The 26,684-nt window shown below is 45.1% G+C and overlaps 1 protein-coding gene across 1 annotated transcript in view; it reads right to left on the bottom strand.

Annotated features, from left to right (window-relative positions):
- The window catches only part of LOC104516138 (transmembrane channel-like protein 2), a 33,662-nt gene extending 10,568 nt beyond the window's left edge, over positions 1-23,094 (bottom strand). Inside the window, 16 exon segments of the mRNA XM_010160369.1 lie at positions 2-101; positions 969-1,036; positions 3,947-4,075; positions 5,442-5,594; positions 6,405-6,584; positions 8,100-8,288; positions 8,731-8,878; positions 10,383-10,525; positions 14,234-14,332; positions 16,055-16,161; positions 16,449-16,530; positions 17,440-17,530; positions 19,628-19,780; positions 20,371-20,704; positions 22,688-22,735; positions 23,049-23,094. Coding sequence (XP_010158671.1) covers positions 2-101; positions 969-1,036; positions 3,947-4,075; positions 5,442-5,594; positions 6,405-6,584; positions 8,100-8,288; positions 8,731-8,878; positions 10,383-10,525; positions 14,234-14,332; positions 16,055-16,161; positions 16,449-16,530; positions 17,440-17,530; positions 19,628-19,780; positions 20,371-20,704; positions 22,688-22,735; positions 23,049-23,094 — 2,070 coding nt within the window.
- Between the last annotated feature and the right edge of the window lie 3,590 nt (positions 23,095-26,684).

Below are 26,684 nucleotides of genomic sequence, written 5' to 3'. Positions count from 1 at the left end.
GGACATTGCTGCTCATAACAGCCCAGCACTGAAAATACATGGAGGTTAATAGGCGCAGCACGTTTATACCCACGAGCCCTGGCGCGTAAAAGGATCCCATCCTGAAAAGGAAAAGAGAAGGACAGGTGCTATTTTTTTGACACTCTAGGGGTTTTTTTATTTTCAGAAGAAGGAAAACAAGTGTTCATGTAGGGGCAAGTTTGTCACAAATGCAGTCTGAGCGGACTGGCTTGTCTACCCCTGTGCTTCTGGAGGAGAAGCTGCCTGCATCCGTGTTAGGATATGCTAACCATGCATCGAGGACCAGCGAGGGGTCTCAGACCTCTCACTGGCTGCAAAGAAAGATTTCAGTTTGTGACAAAAATAGCTTGGAGATAGCTTGGAAAATGCCAGGTGAATGTAACCAGCAGGGAGAGACCCCCTTGAATCTGCAGAGATACTGTAGTAGGGTAACAGGCAGAAATTATCAACCCATGGCAAAAGAAACCTCTCTCCCAGAGGAGGTGAGGGTGCTTGGTGCTGTTGCCTATTGCCTCCTGGTGCTTGACACAGCAGGGCAGAGCAGCTCCTGTTTGCCATCCCAGTTTTGGGACATGCCCTTCCTGTCCACCCTGCTCTTGCTGGCTCTGTAACCACCCTTCCACTGACGTGTAAGCTCATGGTGCCCCCAAACTAGCTCATGGCCCATCTTAACCAATTTTCACCACTGGGAAAATGACCTTATAAATGTGGGAGTGGGGCAAGGTTTGCATGACTGATCTCTGTTTCAGTTATGCCACTGCTGCTCCTCCTAAATGAGAAAGCTGGTATTTTTAAATTTCTGCTTTTACGGTCAAGCGCAGAAAGCCAAACAGAGAAACCAAAACTCAAAGGTTATTCTACCTGGCTCAGAAACTTTCTGACTTTGCTAGCAGATTCTCTAAACAATGCCAAAATAAAAATCCAACAAAAAAATGGAAATACCTTACCAAATCATTCCCTGGTTGAAGACCAAACCCAAAACGTTGCCGCTTATGTCAAACTCTGCGTAGGATGGCTGCATGGGGAGAGAAGGAAGAGTGTGTTGTTGCGAGAGGTACCTGCTGTTGTTTGCTGCTGGGTATAGGGATGCTTATTTAAAGCTGGTACGAAGGGATTTTGGGGGAGGGGCTCCCATTGCGTGCTTACTGCTGGAACGACCGGCAGCAGTGTGGTCAAAGCAAAATTGGAGCTACCGCGCTGTGGGCTGCTGCTTCTCTGATGGTTTGCTGAAAATTGGAAAGACATATGGAGGTGCTTTGAGTTGCTCTGTGTTTCCGTCTCCCTGCTAATATAAAGCCAGCTGCTGGCATGGGACTAGGTTTTACACTCCAGCTGGTGTATCTGGCTACGGACTTACTGTTCCACCCTGCTAAAATATTGTATGTTTAAACGGTGATAATGATGAGCTGGAGGGCAAGTGCTACACCAGGTATGTCCATGTCCCCAGGTCTTGCAGCAGCAGGCTGATGGAGAAGAGTAACAGAGGGCAAAGGTAGAGAAATATGAGGGAATATATGACCTGATGGTTGGAATTTTGCTCTCTGCTAGCCAGTAGTTTAAAAAATCTGCTTTGTATGGAGCAACCTGTGTGATGTGGGTGCTAGTGGTGGGGAGTCCGGAACAGGCTAGTCGAATCTGTTGACAGTATTTGTTGTTTTATAAATTATTATTCTAGTAGATTTGCATATGATGAAGCTACTGTTTCTTCTCCATAGATCTCTTGTGCACCCAAAACTCTGATGCCTTTGGCAGCTTGAACTGTGCAAAGCTTTTCTTTTTTTTTCCCCAAGGAAATGTAAATTATTTTTTACATCACTGCAGAAAACACAGTTTTAAGAAATGATGGGTGATGCCCTTATGTTTGAAATGTCCTGTGTAGTATGTCTGTTCTTCATGTAATTTGCATGTACTCAATACTGCCAGCAGTTCATAAAGTTGAGATTTAAGATGTTTGTCTTCTATAATGAAAACTCGAAAGGAGCCTAGCCAGAGTGTTGCTTAGCTGACTGCTCACAGCTTTGGGAATGGATGGGTGAAAACATTGTTTTCTTTGTCCTTTTGATTCCAGTCCAATTCTGTTTCAAATATTTAGCTAGAGGTTAATGTTGGCTTCTTTTTCCCATGAAAATAATGACAACTTTTAGTGCCTGCTGTCCTCTGCCTTGAGTACTTCTGTGTGACTTACTCGCTATATTCATTAGAAAAACACGTGTACAGTTGTGCTGGTGCCCAAGGCTAGGCTGTATCAGATGGCTGTTACCAAACCATCTTTCACTCTTCTTACATTCCTGGCATAGGGGAAAAAACCCCAACCCCTGGGTTTTAGTACCAGTGGGGTAATGCACATAGCACCCGGAAGAATACATGAATTTCCCAAGATGTAGGAGGAAAAGAAGAGGGGGAAGCCCATGGTGCTTTCTCCTTCCTGTAACTACCACGAGAGTTGCTTGGCATGAAAGGAGATTTTGCCTTTGCCAGATCTCAGATTGCCAACCCTCTAGTGCTGCCCGTGTTATGGGCTGCAAATTAATGCTGCTACTTTAGCCCTTATCAAGAAGGGCCTTGCTTTACTCCTGAGCAACTTGAGTTGGGCTGCTGGTTTGTGAAAGCTGACCTGCTGAAGCTTGTTAGTCTGGTTATCTCCTGACAGGTGCTGAATGGGGCTTGTTTCTCACTGCAAAATTGCCTCACAGCCTGCCTAGGCTGATGTCAAATGCCAAAGGAAAGGAGAGAGGGAAGCGCAGAATAAGCCCTAAAGCAAGTCTTTTAAATGAGCGGTTGAGGATGGATGTCCAGGAAATTTTTTTTATGTTTAATACATCAAGGAGTGCCTGCAGGACAGAAGAGACTCCCAGCTATTTGTACAATGGAGATCTTAAGAATGAAGAAGACCCTGTGGATATTTCTGAAGGTTGTTTTGAGGAAAGCTTCTTAAAGATAAAAATCAAAGGTGGCTAATGAAGTGAGAGGAAGGACATGGCCAGGAGGAGGAAACCAGAAGGGCTTCAGCAAGACCATGACCTGTGAGCACACACAATGGGAGTAACTTCGCACTGCCTAGGGGGTCCTATGAGCTCTGAAATTCCTTGGCCACCCTGGAAATGTCCTCTGTCTCCCCCCGAAGAAATACAAAGAGCTACGAAGAGCTCCACAAGCAGCAAAATGCCTGTTGTGCCCCAGCTGCCCTTGCTTGACCAGGCTTCTGTAGACACATACAAAGCCCTCCTCTTTGTTCTTCTCCAAAACCCCGGCCCAGGGAACCCTCTCAGTACAACAGCTAGGCAGCTGATGCACTGGTGTAATTGTAATCTTGCAAGGTACTTCCATCTCTGCCTGAATCCATCTGTTTGACTCTCATGTGAAACCATGGACTTTGTTTTTTTATTATTTTCTTCTGTTTTTGTACAGCTCCAGTAGTGGCTGCTTTGGTAACGTGGTCTTTATGTGCACCAAAGAGTCCAGCACTGTTGTGTGTTATCCGTATGTGAGGGGGGAAGGAAAGTCTCCTTGCTTGGCTGCAGCAGAAATAACACCAGCTTCCAGCGTCGATTGGAAGACGGTGCTGTGATTAAAGATGCTGCTGCCTGAGGGGTGAGCAACAAACAGGAAGGTCTGGGCCTTTGAGAAGAGGTATAGAAGGGCCCTAAGGCTTGGGGTTATAACAACTGAATAAACATGAAATTAGTTCTTTTAACTCCATGTTTTAAAGTCCTGAGGTGGGGAGAGAACTGCTTTTTTTTTGTTAGGGTTCTTTCTGGTATGGAATTGATTGATCCAGAGAAGTGATGCAGAGACTCCCTAATTGTCATCATTATTGGACAAGACCAGAGGACCACTGGGAACATTGGACACCAGATTTTTTGTAGCATTTGACCAAATGGTCCTAAATGACTTCTATCTTCTCAGCTCTAAAACACTGACTTACAAATCCAGCCTCTAGGTCCCAGCACCAACAGTAATTCACAAATCGGACGAAGCAAGCTCGGATGAAATCTCCCACCAGGATGGTTATGTAGGTCACTAGGATGTCGGACACGGTGAGCCTTACAAACTCCTGCAATTGAAAACAAAGATAAAACATTATCTCCTATAATTTCAACAGGGCTTTTGGGACTGTATTTGTTTTTTATTAAACCATTTGACTTTATATGACAGTAACCTTCCGAAAAGCGTGCCATGAACAGGCTCCCTGCCTGTTCTCAAACACTGGGCAATGCCTAAGCTTCACCTCTGTGCTTGGGAACCACGAGCTCCGTTACAGCTATTAACCTTCATACTTGCTCCTAGCATAATTGACTGCACTATGTATTGTGGCAGCACATAAACCAGAAGCAGAACGTTAATGCTGTAATAATGCTGGTGTAAAACATGCATACACCAAGGGTAATTTTGGTTGTGCATAGCTCTGCTATGGATCAGCTCTATTACCTTCACGTGAGGTCCTGAGGAAATTGCTCCGTTGTGAACAAGAGCTGCAAGGAAGTATTGAGGGGGGAGATGTGCAAAACAAGAAGGGTAAAATTGCAGGCAGAATTAAGACTTGTAGGATGGAGATAGCTGGTGTCCCAAGGATTCAAAAGGAAAAAATACTTACAAGAAAATGTTTAAAAATCTGAGGGGAAAAAACAAGGATCTGGAGGATTGACAGCTCAGCTGCACTGAGGATCAGCCTCTTCTAAGGAGCGATGGTGGCTGATCTTTCCCCACTTCACTGAAAACCACTTGGCCAGTGAAGACCCCTTTGTGTGTACACACTAATGCATAGCCTTGTAGCTTGGTAAGACCTGGCCATTTGTATCAGCCAATAAATAATTGCTTTTGCTTTTTAAGTTGTGCACAGTCTGGCTGCAGAACTTCTTGGCACAAGGTGAAGGTTGCAGGGTAGGTGCATGGGGTGAAACACTGAGGACTTGAAGGCCACCCTGCATGCTTTTCAGGGAAGTTATTTTGTCCGATTCTGGTTTTGTCCCTTGGCCTCGCAATGTGTTAGAGGTTGGGATGTGTTGGGAATTGAGGCGTGTTATCTGGCTGGGTTTTACTCATGCTCCGAAGCTGCTCAGCAATGTGAAGTGCAGCAATGAGTGGAGAAGGCAAGTTTGCCTCCAGGACGCAGTCGTGATCTGGATGACAACACAGTGCGGGCATGGCTGCAGACTACTTGGCCTTTTGTGCTAGTCACGGTATGTGCTGTGGAGCTGTGCATGCCCTGGGCACCTCCAGCTGAGGATTTCCCCACCCTGGCTTGAGAAGCATGGACAAGGACTTACACTGGCCTTGGTGCTGCTATGAGAATGTTGGGAAAGAAGATGTCATTCGCAAGGAAAACTTCGAGCCTGGAAATGCTAGAAACATCATCAACAACAACAAAAACCCCACAACCCAACCCAACCCAGAGACTTGCTATGTAATGCATTCCTTACAATGCCAACGGTTGTCTCCCAGCAGGGTCCCCTGGGCACGTCTGCAGGATCAAGAGGAGGTGGAGTCGCAGTGCTGCCGTTCCCCACGGATGAGTTGTGGTGGCCAAGCAGTGTCCAGTGCGTGATGTTCTTCACCACATCCTCTTCAGCCAGCTGCAATGAAGAGACCCCCCACCCAGTCAAAACCTGGAGACACTCCAGGTGTTTGGTTTCTCCCTCCTCCCTCCCAGTTACCACCCATCATATAAGCATCTGCTTCCAACAGAGTTGCAGTGCTGGCAATAGCACAGAAATTCCTTCCCTTTTGCCAGGAGCAGGGGAGAAGCAGCCCTTCCAGGCTGAAAGCAGATCTGGGCACCATGAGTTTTGGGGAGCTAGCAGCCTGCTTCCTGCATGTGGAGGAGCCAGATCTCCTTCAAGACTTCTGTGTGCAGAGGGAGCCTCCACGCAGTCCTCCTTTCTCACTTTCTTTGTATTTTTTCAGAGCACAGTGACCTGCCCTGATTCCTCCAATTTTTCTCAGCTTAAACCAGTCATTTTTTTCTGCAGATCAGTTGGACATTTATCCTTTCCTGCAGTTATCTGCCTGCAACACACTACCAGGGTAATGTTAAAGAGGGGAGGGCAGGAGAAGAAGATTATAAAGTATATCCTTGGGGTCTGCATTAATAGAAGCTGCAAACGGAGTCAGACGGAGGAAAAAAAGACTTAATTACACTAACAAGCCACAATTATAGGAGACAATAACCACTCTCTTTTTGGGGCTATAAATTGAAGCTGGAGACTCTCTGGAAACCCTTCCGGTTTGTGAGTCTCCCTAGGGTGCTGCAGCTGATGCTTGAGAAGATTGGGGATGGGGGAAGTGCCTGCTGCAAAGTTTTTTTTTTGGCTGCAGGGATGGGCTGTGCTCGCCCTCTGATCTGGAAAATGTTAGCTAACGTGGCTTTTCAGCTCGGCTCTTACTTTTTCGTTGACATCATCCATCAAGGCCAACAAAAACGTGTAGAGGTTCCCAAGGAATAGCGCAAAGATGCGCCCCAGCTGCCATTTCAGCCCGATGCGGGGATGGTAATTTTCTAGTGCAGCGATGGTTTCAAACAGAGGAGGGCAAAACATGCCCAGCAAGGACATCACAATTTCAACCTGCCACATGAGGAAAATGAGATTACCACTAATAGCAACAACAGCAACTATCTTATTTTGAGCAGAGTGGGGGCTGCCAGCAACAGGTTGGAGATTTCTGAAGGATTTATAAAGGGGAGGGAGCCAAAGTGAGCTGAGCTTCTGGCTTCCCTTAGTATGCAGGCAGCACAGCGTCAGACTGCAGGGCTGGGTTGCATGGCTTGCTCTTGCAGGAGCACTTTTGCTGTTATCTCAAAGGGATGAGCTCTGAAGAATTTGTTCCCTGTCAGTCCAGACTCATGAATATTTAGGTTCCCCAAGTCCCTCGTAGCACTGCTTGCATCAGCTCCGAGGTTCTTATTTTAGTTTCGGAGGAAGCACAAGACTTGGCTTGTGTGCATAAAGATAATTAGTCGATGCTAATGTTTATTTTCTGCGTTCAGCACCTTCGCTTTTGCAACAGGCAATTACAGATTTGAAGGAAAGCACATCAAGGACTCAGTTCTGCAGCTCAAGGAAATACATTCTAGTGGTATTTTTGTCCTCTCTGTGGTGCGAGATGGTAAGTTGTACTGTGGTCAGTGAGGTCATTGGTCAGTGTTAGCTCAGGCATGACTTGCAGGCTCTGTCTATTTTTATGGCCCTACAGTGCCTGTTGACCTGAAGATGACTATGTCTGTACAGCTGCTGGCAGGCTCTAACTCACAGGTCTCTTTTGTGTGCTGCTTCTATCCAGGAGAGGGTATGGTACCCAGAAATGTATATATTCAGATCTTCAGTTATCACCAGGAAAGTTTCAGACACTATTTTTTTTTTTTAGTAGGGTTTGTATGTTTTGAAAAGCTCACCAAAATAAATCAAAATATTTTGTGGGAAAGTGAGGTTTTGCTAAAGTTTTCTGAGGGAATTATGAACATGCATGTCTTTGAACTTAATTTAGCTTTGACACAGAAATCTATGATATCATTCTGTACATTGAAATTAAACCTTTCCATAGGTTGAAACAATTTCTTTTTTTTTTCTGTGAAGAACTTCAGGATTTGAACTTCTCATTCCAAAATCAGGCACAGAAAAATTTTGACAACTAATTTTTCTGTTGATTCTAAATTTTTTTTTTCTTTTCTGTAATTCAAGATGGTTGATAAAGATCAGAGTTGAGCTTTATGTCTGATCATGGACATTTTTGCACCCAGAGTGCTTTCTAGTACAACAGAGGTTGTAAGCATTAGTTAGCAACTTAAGGTAGTTTCTTTAGAAAATGGGCAGTGTTGTAGGTGCTGAAGACACATTGACTTTTATTGTGATTTATTGTAAGTGTATTTTTCCCTCTCTCCACGAGTTGTTAATTTACCCTGGAAGCTTCAATGAGACCAGTGTGTTTCCCAGCCAAAAAAGGTACAAATGTATCGAAGGGGATTTCTGGGCCCTGGTAGGGAATCCATCTGCCTTGGATATCGTCCTCAAGCTGTGGCAACAATTATGTTGCTGTCCAAGGCAAATTATCACAGCAGAAAACAGGAAGTAAAGTTCCCTTACCTCGTTTCTTTCATACCACCCAACGTTTTGCATTTTGGAAAACGTCTGGGACCGTTTCACCACGAAATAAATGAGGTAGCCGCTCCCACACAAGCAGCATATGATGAGGACGTTGGCCAAAACCCGCAGAAACCTCCTCAGGTGGATGTTCTCATCCTTGTTGCTTTCTTGCTCATCCACGATAGACTCCTGAAAAAACAGGGTTGCTCACAGAATTGAAGCGAGTATCTCGCAGCACTGAGCCTAAGGCAACACTAGATGGTTTTCCACCCTATGAAATGCAATCCCATGCAATTCTGGCTATACTGAACTTTGCAGTTGGTGTTAAGTTCAAACTGGGCTTCGTACAGATGTCCCGGTTTGACTGGAAAGCATCAAGTGGCAAACAGCTTGCCATGTCCCAGGGGAACATGGTGGGGAAATTTCACGCTGAAGTAACACAATTTTTTTTCAAATCCTACAAAGGGGATTAGGGTGACCCAGGGCACGGGAGCTGGAGCTGCCGTAGTTCAGCGCCTTACCCTGTTCATACAGAGAGATGCTGTACAGGTATGCAGATTTTCTCTTAAATCTCTGCCATGCTAGGTGCTCAGAGCATCCCCAGAAGCAGAGAAATGCCAGTTAGGGTTACCTTGAAGCTGGTGGTGATGGACGCAAACTTGTTGTCCGCTGTCTCTGGGTTGCCGATGAGATAGTCCCAGCTGGTGAACATTTTCCAGCTGAAAACAAAGTTATCATCATCCCCGTCTGCTGTACTTTCGTTGGCGTTGCGTGCCATCCTGTGTGAGGACATGTGCGGTGACAAGGTCAGCGTTTCACAGACCCACCACGTGTCCTTCAGCTTTGTAAAGCAGCACCGGTGGCTTGGGATTGCTGGTGGGTGAGGAAGGAGTGGGGTGACTGTTCTTGGGGTTTGGGTGCGACCATCTAACCTGTGCCATTGGACTTTAGGTTTAAGGACGACTGAACTGTCGAATGGGGTCTTCAGTGCTATTCAGGTTTTGTATTAAAAACAGTAATGGAGAGAAAAAATCCTAGCGTAAGTGATTAAAGCAGATTAAGGATTGCTTCCACCAGCTAGTGCATGAAAGATGTCTATTTATAGCGCTTCTGGATCCCAGAGTATACTAAATGATTACGGCTCCCTTTAGTTAGTTAAATTTAGCCAAAACCCACTGGTGCTGCCCAATACCTCCACTGCCAACCAAAGTTTTAGTGAGACTTCAGAGGCTGCACAATGCTGGAGCCAAAGAGCTCGCAGCAAGTCATGCAGGGTGAGAAAAAGGATTATTCTTGTTAATCAGCATAGGAGCAGATATGGCTCCTGCTGTCTCCTCTCTATTATTTGATCCCTGAAATCCTTCTGTAACTCCCACTAGAGTTCCTAGCACCGGTCCCCCGAGGAAGGCAAGACAACAGATGCTGCAATTTCATGGCAAATGTACAGCAAATCCCTGTGTCCTGCTCCAGCCAAAGGCTCAAGAGGCTTTTTGTGCTGCACAGCAATATGGCCTGTTTCAGCAGTGATACAAATCCAGGGGCTTATTCTTTCTTGCAAAAGAAGGAAAACCTTTGCATGGTGTGCCTTCAAGGCAGAGATAGGGGAGTTTATTTTTTTAATTTTTGGCTTTGCCAAGACCATCTCAGCAGCGAGAAGTGCCTCGGCTGCATCTCCTTGTTGCCCCGAGGATGCTGTGGGAGCCTCACTGGTGCTCAGGGACAGTGCACCAGGGGCGTGGAGATTGGGGCCCTGCTTTAAAACTCCGCTGATTGCTTTGGGGACACAAGAGCAGTCTGGTAGCCTTTGGCTTTTTTCTGTATGCCTTGCACCATCTGTGTGACTCACACTGGCTTTCAGGAATGTTTTTTTGCAATGGAAGGATGGGAAAAGGAACCTTTGAGATTTACCATAAGTAAAATCTTCCTTCATGGACAAAATCTACCTGTTTGATGGCCCTGTAGTAACATTGGAGGAAGGGTTAAAGTGATCCAGAGAGGAGGAGGAGGGCTGGAGAAGGAGGCGTGAGGGTTCAAAATAATGCACATGAGCACATGGCTGAGGCAGGGGGCTGCCCAGGTCTACCCAGCCCACCAGAGCCAGGGGTGGTGGATGCTGAGACTGAGTACGTGAACACAGTAGGCATGCAGCCCCCTTCACCCCACATTTCCCCAACTGTCTGGCCAAGGCTGAACCGAGCCGTGAGCTATGCCCATGGAGGGGAGCCCAGCTGGGGGACACATCTGGGTGGATATTGTAGAGAGGGCAATGCCAGCTGTACTTACGATCTTATAACCACCATCAGGCTGTAGCCGAATACGCTGATCCCGACCATAAAATAGGCCATCGGTAGCCTGTATTTTAACCAGCCAATTGTCCGCTGGTTGTTGTAGTAGCCGTAGAAGAGTGCCGAGTATTTGATATAGCCCTGGAGGAAAAGCAAAAGTAAACCTTTGTGTAAGCTGTGCAGCTTTTCTTCTGCGGGAGAGGTTTCTGGTAAAAACTGAAGATTTAAAACAAGGAACACAAACTTGGAAAAATTTTTAGTGTCTCATTCTCAGCTGTTTGTTATTCTGTCACCTTTGAGAGTCATCCTCCTAAGCACTTATCCTCCTAGCAGAGGGGAGAAGATGGAGAGGATACTGGCTCAACTAAGATATAGTTTTTATCCAACTTATCCTTTCCAGAAAAATCTCAGTATCAAACACTCAGATCTTGTAGAAATACTGTAGCAAAGGAGTTTTCCACCATGATAGGAAACTTTTCCTTTCAGCTAGGAGGCAGCTGATGCTCCATACCCTGCAGATTTTCCTTTTACTGGCTACCACCTGCAGAGCAAATATAAGTTAAGACTACAATCAAAGCTTTCCTTTCCTGTGGAAAGCAGAGACATGATATCAACCATGTCGTCTCACACAGATCTATTTTTTGCTGTATAAGCTGTTGGACATTCAACGAGTGGGCAGATCTCCTAATCTGCATTAGCAATCTCTCCCTATTTTTCTGTCGTATCTCGTTCAAGGTGATGTGTGTCATTGCATATTGTACTTCTTTATTTTTTGTGCTTGCTGTCTTTCAGCTTTCAGTTGCATAGTTAATCAGTCTGGCCATGATATGGTTGAGCAAGCTTCCCCCTGACCAAGCCTTTGGAAGACCAAAATTGAGACATGAAGCTTGTATCAGAGGCTGTGTAATGGATCTTGTTTAGAGACATTGAATCATTTACACGGGAAGGGACCTATGGACGTCACCTAGTCAAGCCCCCTGCTCAAGGCAGAGCCACTTTCAAAATTAAGTGCTGTGTCTCAGGGCCGTGTCCAGCTGAATTTTGTAGGGGTGGAGGTCCTACAGCCTTTCTGGGCCTCTCTTCCAGTTTTAACTACCTTTGTTTAATCAACTGGGCTAAGCTCCCCCAGAGCTCTAGGTTTGTCATTCCTAATCTAACAAAAAGCTTTGTTATCCCTGGGTGCCATGTTAGTTGTGCGTTTGCCCCGTACAAAGGGCAGTGCCACAGGGACAGGGCAGCTCCGCACATGTTTGTGCCAGTGCTGGTGAGCAGCCCGGGGAAAGGCAGCAAGCCCATGGCTGGCACACCACAGCACAGCTACGTGGGGCTCATAGCGTGTGAGGGATAACTGGTGCTGGGGAGGGCTGATGAAAAAAGCCTTGGGAAATATCATGTTCCTGGAAGATGCTAGTGAAGGGTTTTTTTTCCTCAGGTTGTAATCCCAAACCTTTTGTCTTTTTGATTCATCAAATGGTGGGGACTGAAAAATTAGTTTCTCTGCTCACATCATCCAGTATGTTCTTTAAACTCCATTTGTGAGACGTGATGTCTGATGTCCGAGTGTGATTTATTCCTTTTTACTCCTCTAGAAATCCATGATGTGACCTCCTTGCTGCCAAAGCATACATTTCCCTGGCTCCTCTCTCTTGAAATGTATTTTTCAGGATCACAGTATTGACTCTTTATTTTATGCCTGCTCTGAAATACGTTTCCCTGTCGCATCTGTCCTGTGGAGCATGCTGGATAAGCATCTATTAGTTTTCAAAGGGCAAGCCTCTGTGAAGGGCTTACTTTGACCTCCCCTGGCTGCAGAGGGTGTAGGTGTACATCATTGCCTCGTCGCTGGAGGTTGCTCCTCAAGCTTGGATGATTGCTCCCTGGTGTCAAGGAGCAAGGGAACGGGTACGGGATGGAGACCTGTTTGACAGAGGGACTCAGAGGATCGAGACCCTGGGGACAGCAGGGGAATGTAGATATGTACCAAGCCGCAGGCAGAAGGCTGCGTGGTCATGCTAGCCAGCATTTCATGCAGTGGTACAGCCTCATCCAAGAACAAATTTCTTCACTGGCATGTGTATAGTTTGTTGTCTCCCAGGCAAAACCAGCAGCTGCAGTTCAGCAACACTCCTGCAGGGTGGTGTTTGGATTTTTTTTTTTTTCTGGACGAATGGGTTTAAATGCTGCTTCTTGTATTTTTACAGTGTGCTGCTCAAATGAGCTTTTCATTCAGTGCAACGTTATTCAAAATGCCATTAATTCACCTCTGAATTTTGGATCCTGGCTAGTGGGTGAAAGTGCTGGGAGAGCAGGAGCTAGAAGGATCCTCAGCAGTAAATGGGTGGTGAACAAAGGTCCGGCCCTCTCAGGTTCCTGGACACAATGGTATTTGAAGCCTTATTAATAAATTCATTAAAATAATGTGGCTTACATTAAAGTAGTTGTTGGGGTTGGGTTTAACTAAGGAAATTGTGATGGGGTTTATTACAGAAGGCCTGGGTCCCACGCTTGTAGTATGTGGGCCAGTGCCAACAAGCATTTAAAAAGTGTTTCCAGAAGCAGCAGCTTTGAAAGCCAGATCCCAAGGTATTGTCCACGGCACGATCTCTTCACTCCCTGCACACATCTTTTTCTTTTTTTGGGATGTGCCTTAAAAATACTTAATCCCTTTGGCCTGAATCTTCCAAGCCAAAGAGTAACTGGGGAGGGGGCGTGAGTCAGGGTTGCAGCCAAGCACTCGTGGGCAGCTGGAAACTCAGTCTTTCCCTTTGGGTGCAAGTCCTAAACTTTGGTTCCAGCTTCAGGCTCCTATGAATATTTCAGAAGAACAGGGATGGCAGGGATGTGAGGAGTGATCCCCTTCCCAAGGCTATGAGCAAGATCAGTGGTATGGCAAGGTGCTCCCTGCCCATGAAGGGTTCCACAGCTTGAACTCAGCTCCTGGCTGACTGGGTCAGAGCAGCTCCCACGTTTCTCTTGTGTGCTGGCTGCCTTTCTTGTTGGAAGTAAAATGAGTCTTATGAATACAAAACTTTGGTGGGTTTCTTTTTCCCAAATAAAATTCTACATAATGAATGTGAGATGATGATACAGATTTTCTAGAATTGTTCTATGTAGATTTAAAACACAGCAAAAATGTATTTATTGTGCATTTTTCCTCTGAAAAAGGATCCTTTTTCGGCTGCATTCACAACGCAACTCTGTGAACATGGTTTAAGTGAATTGCACCAGCCTCGTCACTGGGCAGTTTACATAGTCACCTGCTTCTACTAATGCTCATAGAAAAACCTAACTTTGGCTTTTTGTGCTTCATGAATAAAAATACTGTGTAAGTAAAAGGACATGGGGTTCCTAGATCTGCTTTGACTTTCTTCAGTCTGCAACCGTGTAACTCCACTGACCTTAGTGGGTTTTACTTTGTGCTGTTGTACCTCATTGACCCCAGACAGATACGTTTCGGGTAATGTTAGCCAGCTGTGTTGGGATGTTATGTGTCCCCTGAGAATTAAAGTGCATCTGCTTTGTTCCTGCAAACCCAAGAAATATCTATCTGTGTGTGTTTATGTGTTTACACACACACAGAGAAACGTGTGACATACACCAGCCAGCACATTTTTATATAGAAGTGGTTCAAACCCATATGCAGCTGCCTGCATGTGCACATGCTGTTTTGGCCAGAAATCTCTGGAGATGCGTAAAGATTTCGTGGCAGCAGGTGTCTTCATCTTCTGGAAGAAATAGGTGTGTTGCTGGTTTATTTTGGAACAAATCCATCCCTGTAGCGCCGCTAACTTCTGAAGGGTTTTAGGAGGTATTCAACTGATCTCTTATGATTAACACACCTGTGCTTACCTCAAAATCCCAAAGAACTGAAAAATCCATAGCTGTTGCCTGTTCAGCCCTGGGTACAGTTTTCCTTGGCATGCTCCCATATGGCATTCCCATTAGGACCTGGTGAACATTAGTAATAGTGATGCATGTATAGTATAATACATTGTACAGTTTTTTTGCGTTTTTTTTTTCTTAATGAGGTTTCTTTTGGTTGGTATTCCTTTCAGTTTAAATATATATTTTAACGTATACTTTATTTTTGAATATGAGAGCAACAGTTTAAAATATTTAGAGTTAATTTCACCCAAATAACTGGAGGACTTCCCTTTCCCTGGTAGCATCCATTGCACAGCAAGTGTTTTGCCAAGGAACAAGTATTTTTGCCTCAATTAACACCACCAGTTTAAATGTCCTCAGTTTAGGAAGAAGTTCTTTGCTTGATCTTCATGGGTCTAATGCAATAAAGGAATTAGCTTTATCTATTTATGCAGGACTCCTCCTTTGAGAGAAGTCAAGAGCACTGGGTCAAGCTTGCAGTATATTTTGTATTATGTAGTCTTGAATTGAAAAATGATTTCAAGGTGAGGTGAAGGCCAGTTGGGTTTGGGCAAAAAGCATATGACAGAACGATGCAAAGAACGGTATTCATGGCACAGCCTCCTGATGGCAAGCAGGTCTTGCAGAAAGTCCGGCAGCTTTTGAAGTCCAGACAGAGCACATCAAGGACTAGGGGGAGTCAATAATATATTTACAAGCAGACTCTGACCGGTGCCTATACCAAAATATCTACCATATAGTCTATCACCTATTTTTTAGGGCTATATATTTAATTCCAATATCATTTATGATTACATGTTTATTGCCCAGCTACTCTCCATAACGTAACAGCTCAGTAGGCAATGAGTAACAGTGTGCATACTTTACAGACAATGACTCCTACCATATGTGTAGTTCCTAACAAAATACATTTGTATTGTTCGGTGTTAATGGCTACATCTCTTCATCCTGGGAGGAAACAGAGCTTTTACTTTCTATAGTGTGAACAGCCACATAAAGGAGAAAAAAAGCACGGTCCTCAGGAGACACTCTGTCTTGCCTTTTTGCTCCATAAAAGTCTGCATTGAATAGAACAGATGCTGCTGTCTGTAGACTGTACAGCCTTTAAAGACTGCGCTGAGCAATTTAGCCGGAGCTGTAATTGCTACATTAAAAAATTCTTCAGTAAATGATCATATAAAGTTGGCTATGAGATCCTTTTCCTTCTCCAATAACAGTGAGAAACAGAAAAACTAAAAATAAACCTCTTCCTTGTGAATCATCTGAATTAGAAGTACAGAAAAGGGATATTTCCCGAAGAAATGTTAGTTGGCAAAGTGCTGGAAAGTTGTTTGTTCCTTCCCTCAATCACTGCTGCTCCTGCAGGTCTGTGTCTACTGCCCTGGGGCTGTGCCCCTCAGAGGACCCAAAAGCAGGGGTTTTCTTAATCAGACTACAGTCCATTTCTTATGGCTTTTGCAGACCTGAGCTTCTACCTAGGATTCCTAGGTCATGTTTTTTACTTTAGTCAAAATATGAGAGTAGCCTTAAATTAGATTTTTGAGCTCATGTTTTAGCTGCTGGATGGGCAGGATCTTTGATAGCATTTTAGGTCTCCTGATTTCAATCCAACTTTTGCTCCTGTGTCAGTAACAGTCTTGTAAGTTGTTCTGTGTAAATACGCGTCCTTATACCTTTAATTTTTCTAAAGCACTGCCTCTTATAAAACCCTTGTTTGTACTATCAATCTCCCGTTCATATTAAGCAACGGGCAAGATATTACTGAAAGGAGAATTAAGCACTTACCTCTGGAATTATAACCAGTCCAAATATTAACCCAAAAAGGACAAGATTTACTCCATACATCCACCGCAGAAATATGAAGTAGGAAGCCACTGAAGAGCCAAAGTGACCTTAAACCAGAAGACACTTCAGGGTTAGGAGTTTAGGAGGGTTAAACTGTCCTCAGCAAGACCTGGACCCCCTTACCCTCGGGTCTCAGTGTGTTGCCCAAGACCCTCCCAACAGTCCCCACCACTGATGGAGACGTCAAAGCCCGAAGCTGCCCGGGGTACGTGCTCTTTGTTTGGCGCTGGTGCTCAGGGTGAGCAGAGTAGGAACCAGGGAGTTGGAGCGTTGCTTGGATGAAGGCAAAGCTGTCTCACAAAATGTGCTTACAAATGTCCAAACTTCCACTTACTCTCCACTTCTTTTATCTTCATCTCCCAGGGTATGCACTGGGTTTTAAAATTGTCAAAGTCTCTCTTAAATTTCACCCATTTCTGAAACAAGACAACATCACAGTGAGCAGAGAGGCGCGAAGAGGGACACTTTCTCTGCAGGGTCTAACATCAGGGTTTGGTAGTGTTGCTAGGAACGGGTGTAAAGGCCAGAGCCAAAATTCTGCTTTGGGTCTGGTCTTTTGGACTATCTCAGAAACTATTTTCATTCCAAAAGTCCCCAACCCCCAAGTATGCACATTCATTATCTGAGTTTTAACCTTCCTAGGCTTTTATAAAGCTGCAGCTGTGCTATGAGTTTACCATATTATCTATGGGTGGAAAATTCAGACCTAGCTCTGGATTGAAAGAATTGTTGCAGAACCATTTGTGTTTAAAACAAAATTTAATTTGATGAGATACTGAGCTTGAATCCTTCGTCATCAGACGAGAGGCTAAACTCCCATTGATTTCATCATCTCAGGCCTGGCTCTGTTTCTCACTCCTCAGCCTAATCTCCATGACAACATGCAACTTGGCTACCAACTTCACTCTTGAAACACAGTCATCATTCTCCCTGTTATCTCCTCATTATTGGGGAAGATGAAATTTTACAGGAGTCCAAGGGGCTGTGCAAGAGTTTGGCATTGCCTCTCACCTTTGGGGGGACCTTGCCTCACAGGTCAAGGTTTTAGAGGTTGCAGCCAGAAAGCCGTGGTTTTCCCTGCTCCTGCAAACCCTCCCTTGCTTCAGGGAAGGTTGTGATGAGATTGAGGTGGGGGGAAGTTTCCCTCTGTTCTTTCTGTAATGGTCACAGATCTGAAGCTGGCTAGTGATTTTTTGAATTTGGGCAGGAGGTTTTATTGTGATTTCTTGGTGTCTCTTTTGCCAAATACAGGTTAATAAACTACCAGAAATGTGCTGAATACATTCCCAGGCATCCAAGCTTTTCCCTGACATTGCAGTGCTTACCTTTGCCATCATCATCTTATATGCGTACAACTTTTTGCCCTTCCCTTTTCCCAGAGCTCCTTCAAACTTCTCTACGAAAGCCTGTGCCTCCCTAATTGGAAAATAAACAAGCAAGTTACTAAAACAGCAAAGGTGTCTTTAGCTTTTCACCTCTGCATGCACCGGTGGGAAAGAAACCGTGCTCATGCGAAGGCGGGGGTTTGATCTCTCTCTGCACCCCAGGCTGCATCTGGGGTTCTGGCTGCTATCTGCTGGTGGTGTTGCTGTGCCCCGCGGAGTCCGCACACCCACCGGGGCTGCCTAACGCGCCCCCAAAGCACTCATGTCCATGCGGAGATGTGTCCCAAATCTTGCTGCACACTTCTGCCACTTCCCACCCCGGCATGTCTGTTATAACTTCTCTCTCCTGCTGCCCTGGTCAAGAAGAAAGTAACTTTTTCTGGTGAAACGAACTCCAAGAGGATGCAGAATCTGCCTCCATGGACACCTGCCTGGATAAATATCAGAGATGTGCAATTAACCCCACAGGGTAATCTCAGCACCAGAGAAGTAAATGGATGTTAGTCAGGATTAAAATCAAGATGCAAATTTAAATTAATTTTAGAATAGGCTTTCTAAGGCAAATACAGATTAAAGAACCTTGGTAGATGCTGTTTGAGTATGCAGAGTCTGTGAATAAAATTATATCATATATAGCTGTTAATATAGCATGAGAAGAGATTAAATTTCAGGATTTAGGTGGTCCTTTGCAATCCTAAACCTGTGAGAAAAGACAGACTTCTACTCAGCAGAAATAGTTGGCTAGTTCAGCCTGTAACCTTGGGAAAATCATCTGTGACTTTATTTGCCAAGCTGAAGTGAGATTTCTAAGCCTTGAACATACTGTTTTGCTGTCTTTGTGTCTCGCATTCCTCATCTGTGCAATGGGGCTAATCTTAACTTGTCTCAGGGTTGAGTTTGTGCAGCCAAGATAGTTAATAAATGTACAGCGCTCTGAGAGACTTTCTGGAGACCCCTGAACAAGAAATGCAACAATTTTTGTTTAGGTTCATTAATGAGTGATTGACATGGCTCAGAGATAAGACGAAGGATGGAGGTATGTTATCCAACATGATCTTAGGCAGAATTTTAGCCAGGATCCTACACCAAAGGGAAAATACGTCAGAAATAATACTGCTTTGGGGTTTTTTTCAGCCTTTTAGGGTCATAAGATTTTATTTGTAACAAGCTCAGGCTTGTAGCATGCCTGTTAGATAGAAAAGCTGCTTTAATACAGGTTCCCCGTATAGATCTTTACCCAGATTTTCAGAAATAATTGGCAGCATTCGAGGCTCCTGATTTTAATGGAAGATGGAGCAGGTCGTGGCCTGCAGGGTGTTAAAGAGAGAAGCAGAGACTGGTGACTTCCAGCCTTCACAGCCCCGGTCACTGCAGCTCTGAGCAGCCTCTTGGCAAACACGGAGGGGGGCATCACTCCTCCCCATGGGGCTGTGCATGCCTTGCCATGCTATTTTGAAAGCTCTCCTGGTAGAAAGGGGTTTCAGAGGATTTTTAACCAATAGAGCTGGTATTATTGCCTTGACATGGGAATGGTTTGTTATGAGCCATTCCCTCCTGATGTGTGGGTTTTGATTTCTCTGGTCTGTCCTGCCCCACTACCCCCCATTCCCCTGCACTAAGGTGTCTCTGCAGCTCGCCGAGTTACCACATTCAGCATGGGCTGGGTGGCAATATTATCTTTGCTCCATAAACCTCGGCAAATAATACATAATTTTTTTCCAAGCAGCCCTGCCCGAGCAGTGTGAAGTAACATGGCACTTGGCCGCTCTGATTTCTGTCTGACAATAGGCATGAATAAGCAAACCAGGGCACAGAGTTTGCTTTAACAAGTAGCCTGATGGTAGTGAGTCATTTGGTTTTAAATACAAGGGTAGAATGACCTGGCCGTGGGTATCAGTTGAACAGATTTGCACCTTGTCCATTCTTTGGTTACAGAGGCTGAAAATCAAATTCCACATTTTAACTCTGGTCACTTAAACCCAGACAGGCTGCCCAGGCTCTGCCGCTCGTGTTTTCTGAGGCTGGGGTGTTACAGTACCAGCAGCAAATACGCAATTTCTAGGAAAGGCAAAGTGCATCGGACAGAGAGCAAAGACCCGTGGGTTTGGGTTCCCGGTGTGACGGGTACCTGAGCACCGAGAGCTTCTTCACCATCCTCCAAGGCTTGTTCCTCATGGTGGAAATCAGTTTTTTCTTTTGCTCCACCTGCTCCATCAGCATCGCGAGCTCTTCCTCTGACAGTGACTCCTCGTCGGATGAGTTGGAAGAAGCAGAAGAAGTGCTGGCAGAGACACAAAATAGAAGAACTCACAGGAGTTAGAGAGAAGGTCCTGCTTGGGGTGGGCACAGTGTTGCTGGTCCCTGGGGATCCCACTCTGATTGTGCCCCACCATACCTCACCCAACATTGTTCTTTGGACCGTGCTTTAACTACAGGAGCATTGCCTAGGGCTACAAGGAAAAGGAAGATATAGGGAGAAGCAGAGGGTTGGGACAAGTAAGATTTGGACTTGAAAACGTGAGAGATCCATTTGAACCTGAACATTTCCACAGACCAGCCAAAAAAAATGTACCCAGATCCAAGTCGTTCAAGCTGTCTTGTTTAAGAGTGCTTTTCTACCAGCAGCCGTAGGCACTAGGACTCCACTGCATGGATGGATCTGATCCTGGCTGAGAAACGATAACGACAGAAGACCTTAGAAATAGTTTGGTTGTGTGGCAATTTACACTATTGTTTTCCACTGTTGTATCTGTTTTGGGACTGTGTTAACTTATTTGCAGCCTCTTGGTTTTGCCTGGCCCATATGCCATGGGCATGCCAATACCACTGCCAGCCTGACACAAGGCACCTACTCAGGGATCGTTTAATTACCTGTTTTTCCTGTCTTTCTTCTGTTTGTTCTCCCCCTCCTTTCCTTTCTTAGTTGTCTTCTTTTCTTTGTTTTCTGACTCCTTTTGATCTTTGGTAGGAGCCTTTTTGCCTCCCTCTCTCTGCCTGTTTCCTTCCTTTCCTGTCTTTTTTCCATCACTGTTTCTTCTTTGGTAGTTTTTTCTCTTAGAAGATATGTTTTGTTGGCTACAACTGTCTTCCTCTTTTCTGTCATCTTCTTCTGTGTCTTTCTCTTGATTTTTTCTTTCAAGTCTGCTTGCTCTGCTGGTTTCCCTGAGGGGCTGTTTCTTAGGTGTCTTGTCCTTTACTTCATCTTCTGCAAGGGATAAAAAACAAGTACTTTGGGAAATCCATGCTGGCAAAACAAGGATTCATCAGAAAAGTGCAGGCAAGCAGGATGCCTGACACAAGCGAAGTCAGCAAGCGGATGTGCGTTGGCCTTGATGGGCTTTGTGTTATGCCCCATCCAAGAACCACATCCAACTCTTCGGTTATGCAACTCCCATTTAAGAAAGTACGGCTCATTTTAGCACATCAGTGACTTACACGTGACCATAAAACAATTGTATATTAGTTACACGTGCAAAAGCCCATCCATTAGAGAGCACAGACAGATATTTTCACAACCTGTAAACACACCAGAGCAACAAAACCAGAAATTGCAGTCAGTTATACAGTATGTAGCTTTCTTGTTGGTGCAACGACCTTGAAAGATGTTTACTTTTCAAGGCTGGGGATTGAGGTCTTCTATTTATAGAGAGAAAAGGTACAGTTTTGTTTCTCTGAGTTTTCTTTTATATAGGAAGGTCTATACCCAGAGAAGAAAAACCCCAGAGAGTCTCTGATGCACTTTTCATTCTTACTGGCATTGCAAGCTAAAAATCCCTTTTGTCCAGAAGTCAGAAGTGCTTCCAGCTTGAAGGATTGAAATGGAGCATGATTTAATTGCAGAATATTATGAGAATGGGGAAAAAAAAACCCCATTCAGAACTCCCAAACCTCTCCATGCCTTTTACCACCAAGTACATTAAAATCAATAGTAAGTTTTCCAGAGTCTTTCGGCTTCTAATTTTCCAAAATTTATGATTGATGAAAATGAAGTGTTAAAAAGTCATTTTGGCATTGATTTTTTTCCCCGGGGTTGGATAAATTGTAATGGAACAAGGAAATTGTGCTGGAATGGGTTCCAGAGTGAAAAATGAGCAACATAGAAGGCAGGAAAAATAGAAGCAAAAATAATTTGAGTATTTGCCTTTCTGTTTTAGTGATAAGTTAAAAATCAATAACAAGAAAATCGTTTTTGCTTGCTAATAGTAAAGAATTAGTAGGTCATGATTGTCACACTTGTGACTGGGAATGGTAAGGAGCTTTCAACTAATTTCTCAGGAGCCATTAGGCAGGTTTCAGTTACTAAGTAATGATCCATCTCAGCTGACTTTCAGTTAGTGGTCTAGGTCAAAGGACCACCTACCCTCTGGGAGAATGTTTGTTTTGTGCGGCCAACTCTCACAGTTTTAGTTTGCAACCTATCAAATATTAGGTTAAACATGGAACATTCTTTTTTGCTTTTATCTTACTGCTGTGTTTACCTGTATGGAAAAGGTAGATATGATTAAAAAAAAAAAAAAATCCCAGTCATTTGCTTATTACTTTCCCGTATTTTATGGATCATACAGATAGGGTTGTGAACCATTTTTGCAGAAGTGTTTACATTCCTATCACCTATCCAGTGCTGTTATGATCTTACCTCTTAGCTCTCTCTATTTAGTGTTATAATCCTACCTCTTGGCTATTTCTCTTTATTTACTACACATACAGTGTTAAAGCTTGTTTTAATCCTGTCACTGGCTCTTCCCGATTTTCCTCACAGCCATCAATCTGCCTCCAATCTATTTTCATTTTTCATTTCATGGCCATGATTAATCAAGATACTGGTGTGTTATAGCCTAAGCAAGCATTACAGGGGGGACAAGAAGGACCAAGGTGCGGTGCAAAGCAGTCCCAGCCCTGCACAGAGTGGTGTTTGACTGCAGTGCCCGGTTTACTAGGGGTGACTGCTAAGGGACGTGGGCTCCAACAGCCTCCTACTCTATCAGCGTGGATGAAGGGGGGCAGACTGCTTAAGAATGGTAGTTTACATATCACTATTATAAGTCAAACCTCAAGGGAAAAATCTGCTTGCTTACAAGTAGCTCATGAAATGGTTTCTCTTGTAGAGCAAGTCACAAGCCAGAGAGAAAAAGAAAGGTATCACCTCTTGTATTTCAAACAAGACCACATTTTTTAATCTCTACATTACCTTCGCTCTCTGTGTCACTTTCCACTTGTCCATCAATCTCTATTCCAGCTGCAAGACAAAGAACAAAGAGTAATTGCATTTGTTGCAGGGATTTACACACGCGATGCTTTACACAGCTAGCCCTTAAGTGCCAGCTGAGCTTGGCAGAACGTCCCTTATTGATTATACATTATATTCTTTTCCTACAGCGATGCTCTTAATATTTACTTGAGTTTGGCAGATTGACAAAACTTCTCTGCATGATCAAACTCAAATTGCATGATCTCTGAGAGATGCAAAGAGGTGTACTTGGAAAGTCCCGAGACATTTTGTCAAGTATTTGGCAGCATCCAAACTGAAATGATCTCACAGTGATACCAACCATCTTCCATGATGACCTGTAAGGCACATTTCTTTTTCTTCCCCATGACAGCCTCCTGCCTCTTGCACAGGGAGTGTAGCTGCTATGCTGTGCACGCACACCCCAATCATAGACAGGTTACTCTCTCTTCCAGTGCCCATGTGCTTGTCTCCTTGGCACTGCAGACAGATGGGCACGTCCAGCCATCGGTGACCTCTTGCTTGTGAGCCATGTGGGCAGGGGAGGGGCAGGGAGGGGTAAGAGAGGCAGGAAAGACCTGGGCTCTGCCTCAGCCCACCCAAACACTTTCCCTTCTGCTCCCTTCTCCCTGTGAAAAAAAGCACCTGTCGGCATTACATTGCATTTCATTATTTAAACATGAAGGAAAGCCCTTTGGTGGATACTTGGTGGTATCGTATGAAACACAGACACAAGTCACGTCTGGTTCTGACATAAGCATGTGGCTGGAGGCTTTGAAAGGATCAATTTTCTTAATGCCATATTCTTTACTGACCTGCGTCAATCTGTGTAACCTTGTTAGTCATTCTTTTTGCACCTTATTAAACCTCTCAGTCGGTGCCCCTCGGGACATGGCTGTGGGTTACCTTTTGTCCTCCTTGCGTGTCCTTTGTAGGGGACTCATGGGCTAATAGATGCAGCAAGGAGTCAGGAGTCAGGACACCAGGATCTTTCTTTCCTTTGCTCCTCTATTCTGTGTGACCTTTGCATACTCATTGCACTTGCCAGTAAAATAGGATAGATTTTCCTTCTAGGTGCGCTGAGGCTTAATTAATTAATGTGAGACCCTCATTCAGAAGGTCCTTTAGTACTGCAAAGTATTGTATTGCACAGTGCAGCTTGCAGTCTTTCGATGGGCCAAGAATAGGTTTGTCTGAGCAATCTCCGGTGTAAAACCTGCAGCGTGTGCCCCAGCTGTAGCTCCCTTGGGGAGCTGGTGCGTCCCTACCGCCGCGTTTCTCCTGCAGGCATGCAGATTGCACAGGAATGGTTTCCCAAGAGGAATGCTAACCCTTACTCTCTCCCCGAAATCTGCTGTGGACCCCTGGCTCATGCAGGTGTCCCTTGAGGGACCTGGCACGGTGACAGTACACAAAGACTTTTTTCCAAGTGTTGGCAGGGCGAGTGTTAATTCCCCTCTTCCCTCCCAGGACAGAGGAATGTTGTGGAGATGAACTTGAAGATGCTGCCAGCAGTGACTCTTGCAGATGACTCCTGCTCTGGTTCAGTATCCGAGGAGGTGCCAGACTGAAGGGGAGACTCTGCTACTTCTTGCTCGCTGAATTTTGGTGCAAAGGCACCTTTCAAGTAGCTTAAGTCCAATCACATGGATTGTTTGATCTGTCTTTGACTTTAGCTCAGCTTGCCTGGGCTAAATACATAATGTATGGTATATGCCCATACATTATTAACAACTATAACCCTACAGGTTCATTATGCAGTGCATTTTCACTGTGTGTCCCCCACACCAGTGGGTCTGTCTGGGGCTGAAGACGGCGGTAGTGGTTTTTGAAGTTTTCCCAGTGAACAAGTTTCACTTATAACCCTATGTGTCAATGTGGTAGGTGGAAAAGTTGTTCCAAATGTGATCACTAGGTCATTGCATTATTATCACTTCAGGCAAAATGGAGCAATTTGCGGTTGCTGGAGGCTACTGGAATGGATTTTCTGCGGGCTACTTCAGTTGCCTCAGCCCTAAGCATCTCTTTCCCAAACAGAGGATATAGGGACTTCATTTTTCCTTGTTAAATGACAGCCAGGTTTCTGGAGAATTAGGTGGTAAGAGCCAAAAGGGATGCGGATGCCCATCACACCTCCACAATACTGTGCTTGGTGCTGGCACTGCTTCTGTCTCATAGCACCTTCCTTCTCCACCAAGGCATACTCAGATGCTTTTTGCATGCTCAGGGTGTGCTGATGTGAGAGTCTCATTGTCAGAGCTGAGTGTCCTGGTTTTTACCCCACCACATGATCCATCACCCATCAGCTGCACTGGAGCTGGGGCAGTCACAGGCTCCAGACCTGCTTGTGCCAACTGGCATACCCATGTGTACTAAGTACACAATTTTGAAAAATTATGGGGGCTGCAAATTCATTTTACCACCAAAATGTGTGGCTGGGAAATACCTCCATCTCCTGCTCTGAGCTGAAACACCTCTGATTTTATAACCTGTTCGCAGCAGTGGTGGTAGGGTGTGATGTTTTCCTGGCAGTCACAGGAGTCCTGGGCCCCCGTTGCCTCATGGAGGGATGAGATCACTCTGCGCTCTAGGAGAAAGTGGTAGCTGAGGGGTCCCAGCACACAGGACAGAGCAGGAGTGGTAGCTGTTTTGTACAGTGCTCGTGGAGCAACACATCATTACAGCTGCTTAGTGGCTGAACCTATTTGCGGTAAGCTCTGTACGGATGCCGTTTCCCCTGCCATAGCTACACTGTCAAACGTAGTAAGATTGACCCTGGCAGAACTGCACTCTTACAGGCTGGGTGGTCGCATTTTACCCCTTGCATAGGTAGGGACTGTTATCTTTCACGCTTCCAGCTTCATTGGACTGCCCATGGAGGGGAGGGAGGTGCATAATGGCTGGCAATTATTTCCTGATGAAGATGGTTATTAAAGTGGCTGCCCAAGCTCTTAACGCTGTGCTGGTTTTACTCAGGGCAGAGTTGACTTTCTTCACAGTGGCTGGTATGAGGCTGGTTTGGATTTGCCCTGAGAACAGTACTGATAACACCGGTGTTTCCAGTGGTTGCCAAGGAGCGTTTGCACCAATTCAGGGACATTCTCAACTTCTGATACTGTCCCGGTATTCCCAGGTTTCTGACTGCAAGCATCTGGCGGGGCACACCGTTCAGACAGCTGGCCCAAGCTGGCCAAGGGGGTATTTCATTCCATTGAACACCATGCTCAGTACGTAAGTACGTAAGCGTGGGGTGGGCTGGGGGGGGCCATAGTTGTGTTCATTCATTGGTGGGTGGTTTGGCTTGCTCAGTACATGCTCTTGTTCGTGGGCCTCACTGGAACTGTGGTGTGATTTCTCTCTCGGGCTCACTTGGATGCTGCTGTGATCGCCTTCGGGCTTCCTGGCACTGACTCTTGCTGTTTCTGGGTCTGGGATCTGGCTGGGCATCAGTTGGCAGGTGGTGAGAAATTGTATCATATGTTTTATTTTCCATTATTTTCATTACATACTATGATTATTAATATTGTTAATGTTATTAGTATCAGTACTTTATTTACACATGTTCAGTTATGAAATTGTTCCCCCTCTCAGTCCATAAGCTTTCTTGTCTTTTCCTCTGATTTCCCTCCTCCACTGGATGAAGGGGGAGGGGCAGTGAGCAAGCAGCTGTGTGGTACTTAATTGCTAGCGGGGGTTAAACCACGACGTACCGTTAAGGAGAAATCCCTACATTACCTTTCAGCCTCAGCCTATGGTACAACAGACCTCCTTGCATAGGATCTGCAGCTCCCTTTGCCTTAGAGCCTCGAGAAAAATAAATAACCCACCCCAGCTGACGCTGTCTTCCTCCTCCGGGAGCAATGGTCCACATGCAGCTGATGTGCAGCCACAGAAGCATGATGAGAAACCTTGGGGTCTTTGTCCCCCGTGGCACATCTCACCTCTGTGCCTGGCAAGG

The sequence above is a fragment of the Eurypyga helias genome, unplaced genomic scaffold, assembly GCF_000690775.1.
Source record: "Eurypyga helias isolate BGI_N326 unplaced genomic scaffold, ASM69077v1 scaffold22180, whole genome shotgun sequence".
NCBI classification, from domain to species: Eukaryota; Metazoa; Chordata; class Aves; order Eurypygiformes; family Eurypygidae; genus Eurypyga; species Eurypyga helias.
Note: the sequence above shows the minus strand (reverse complement) of the source record. Positions and strands in the feature narration are given on the sequence as shown.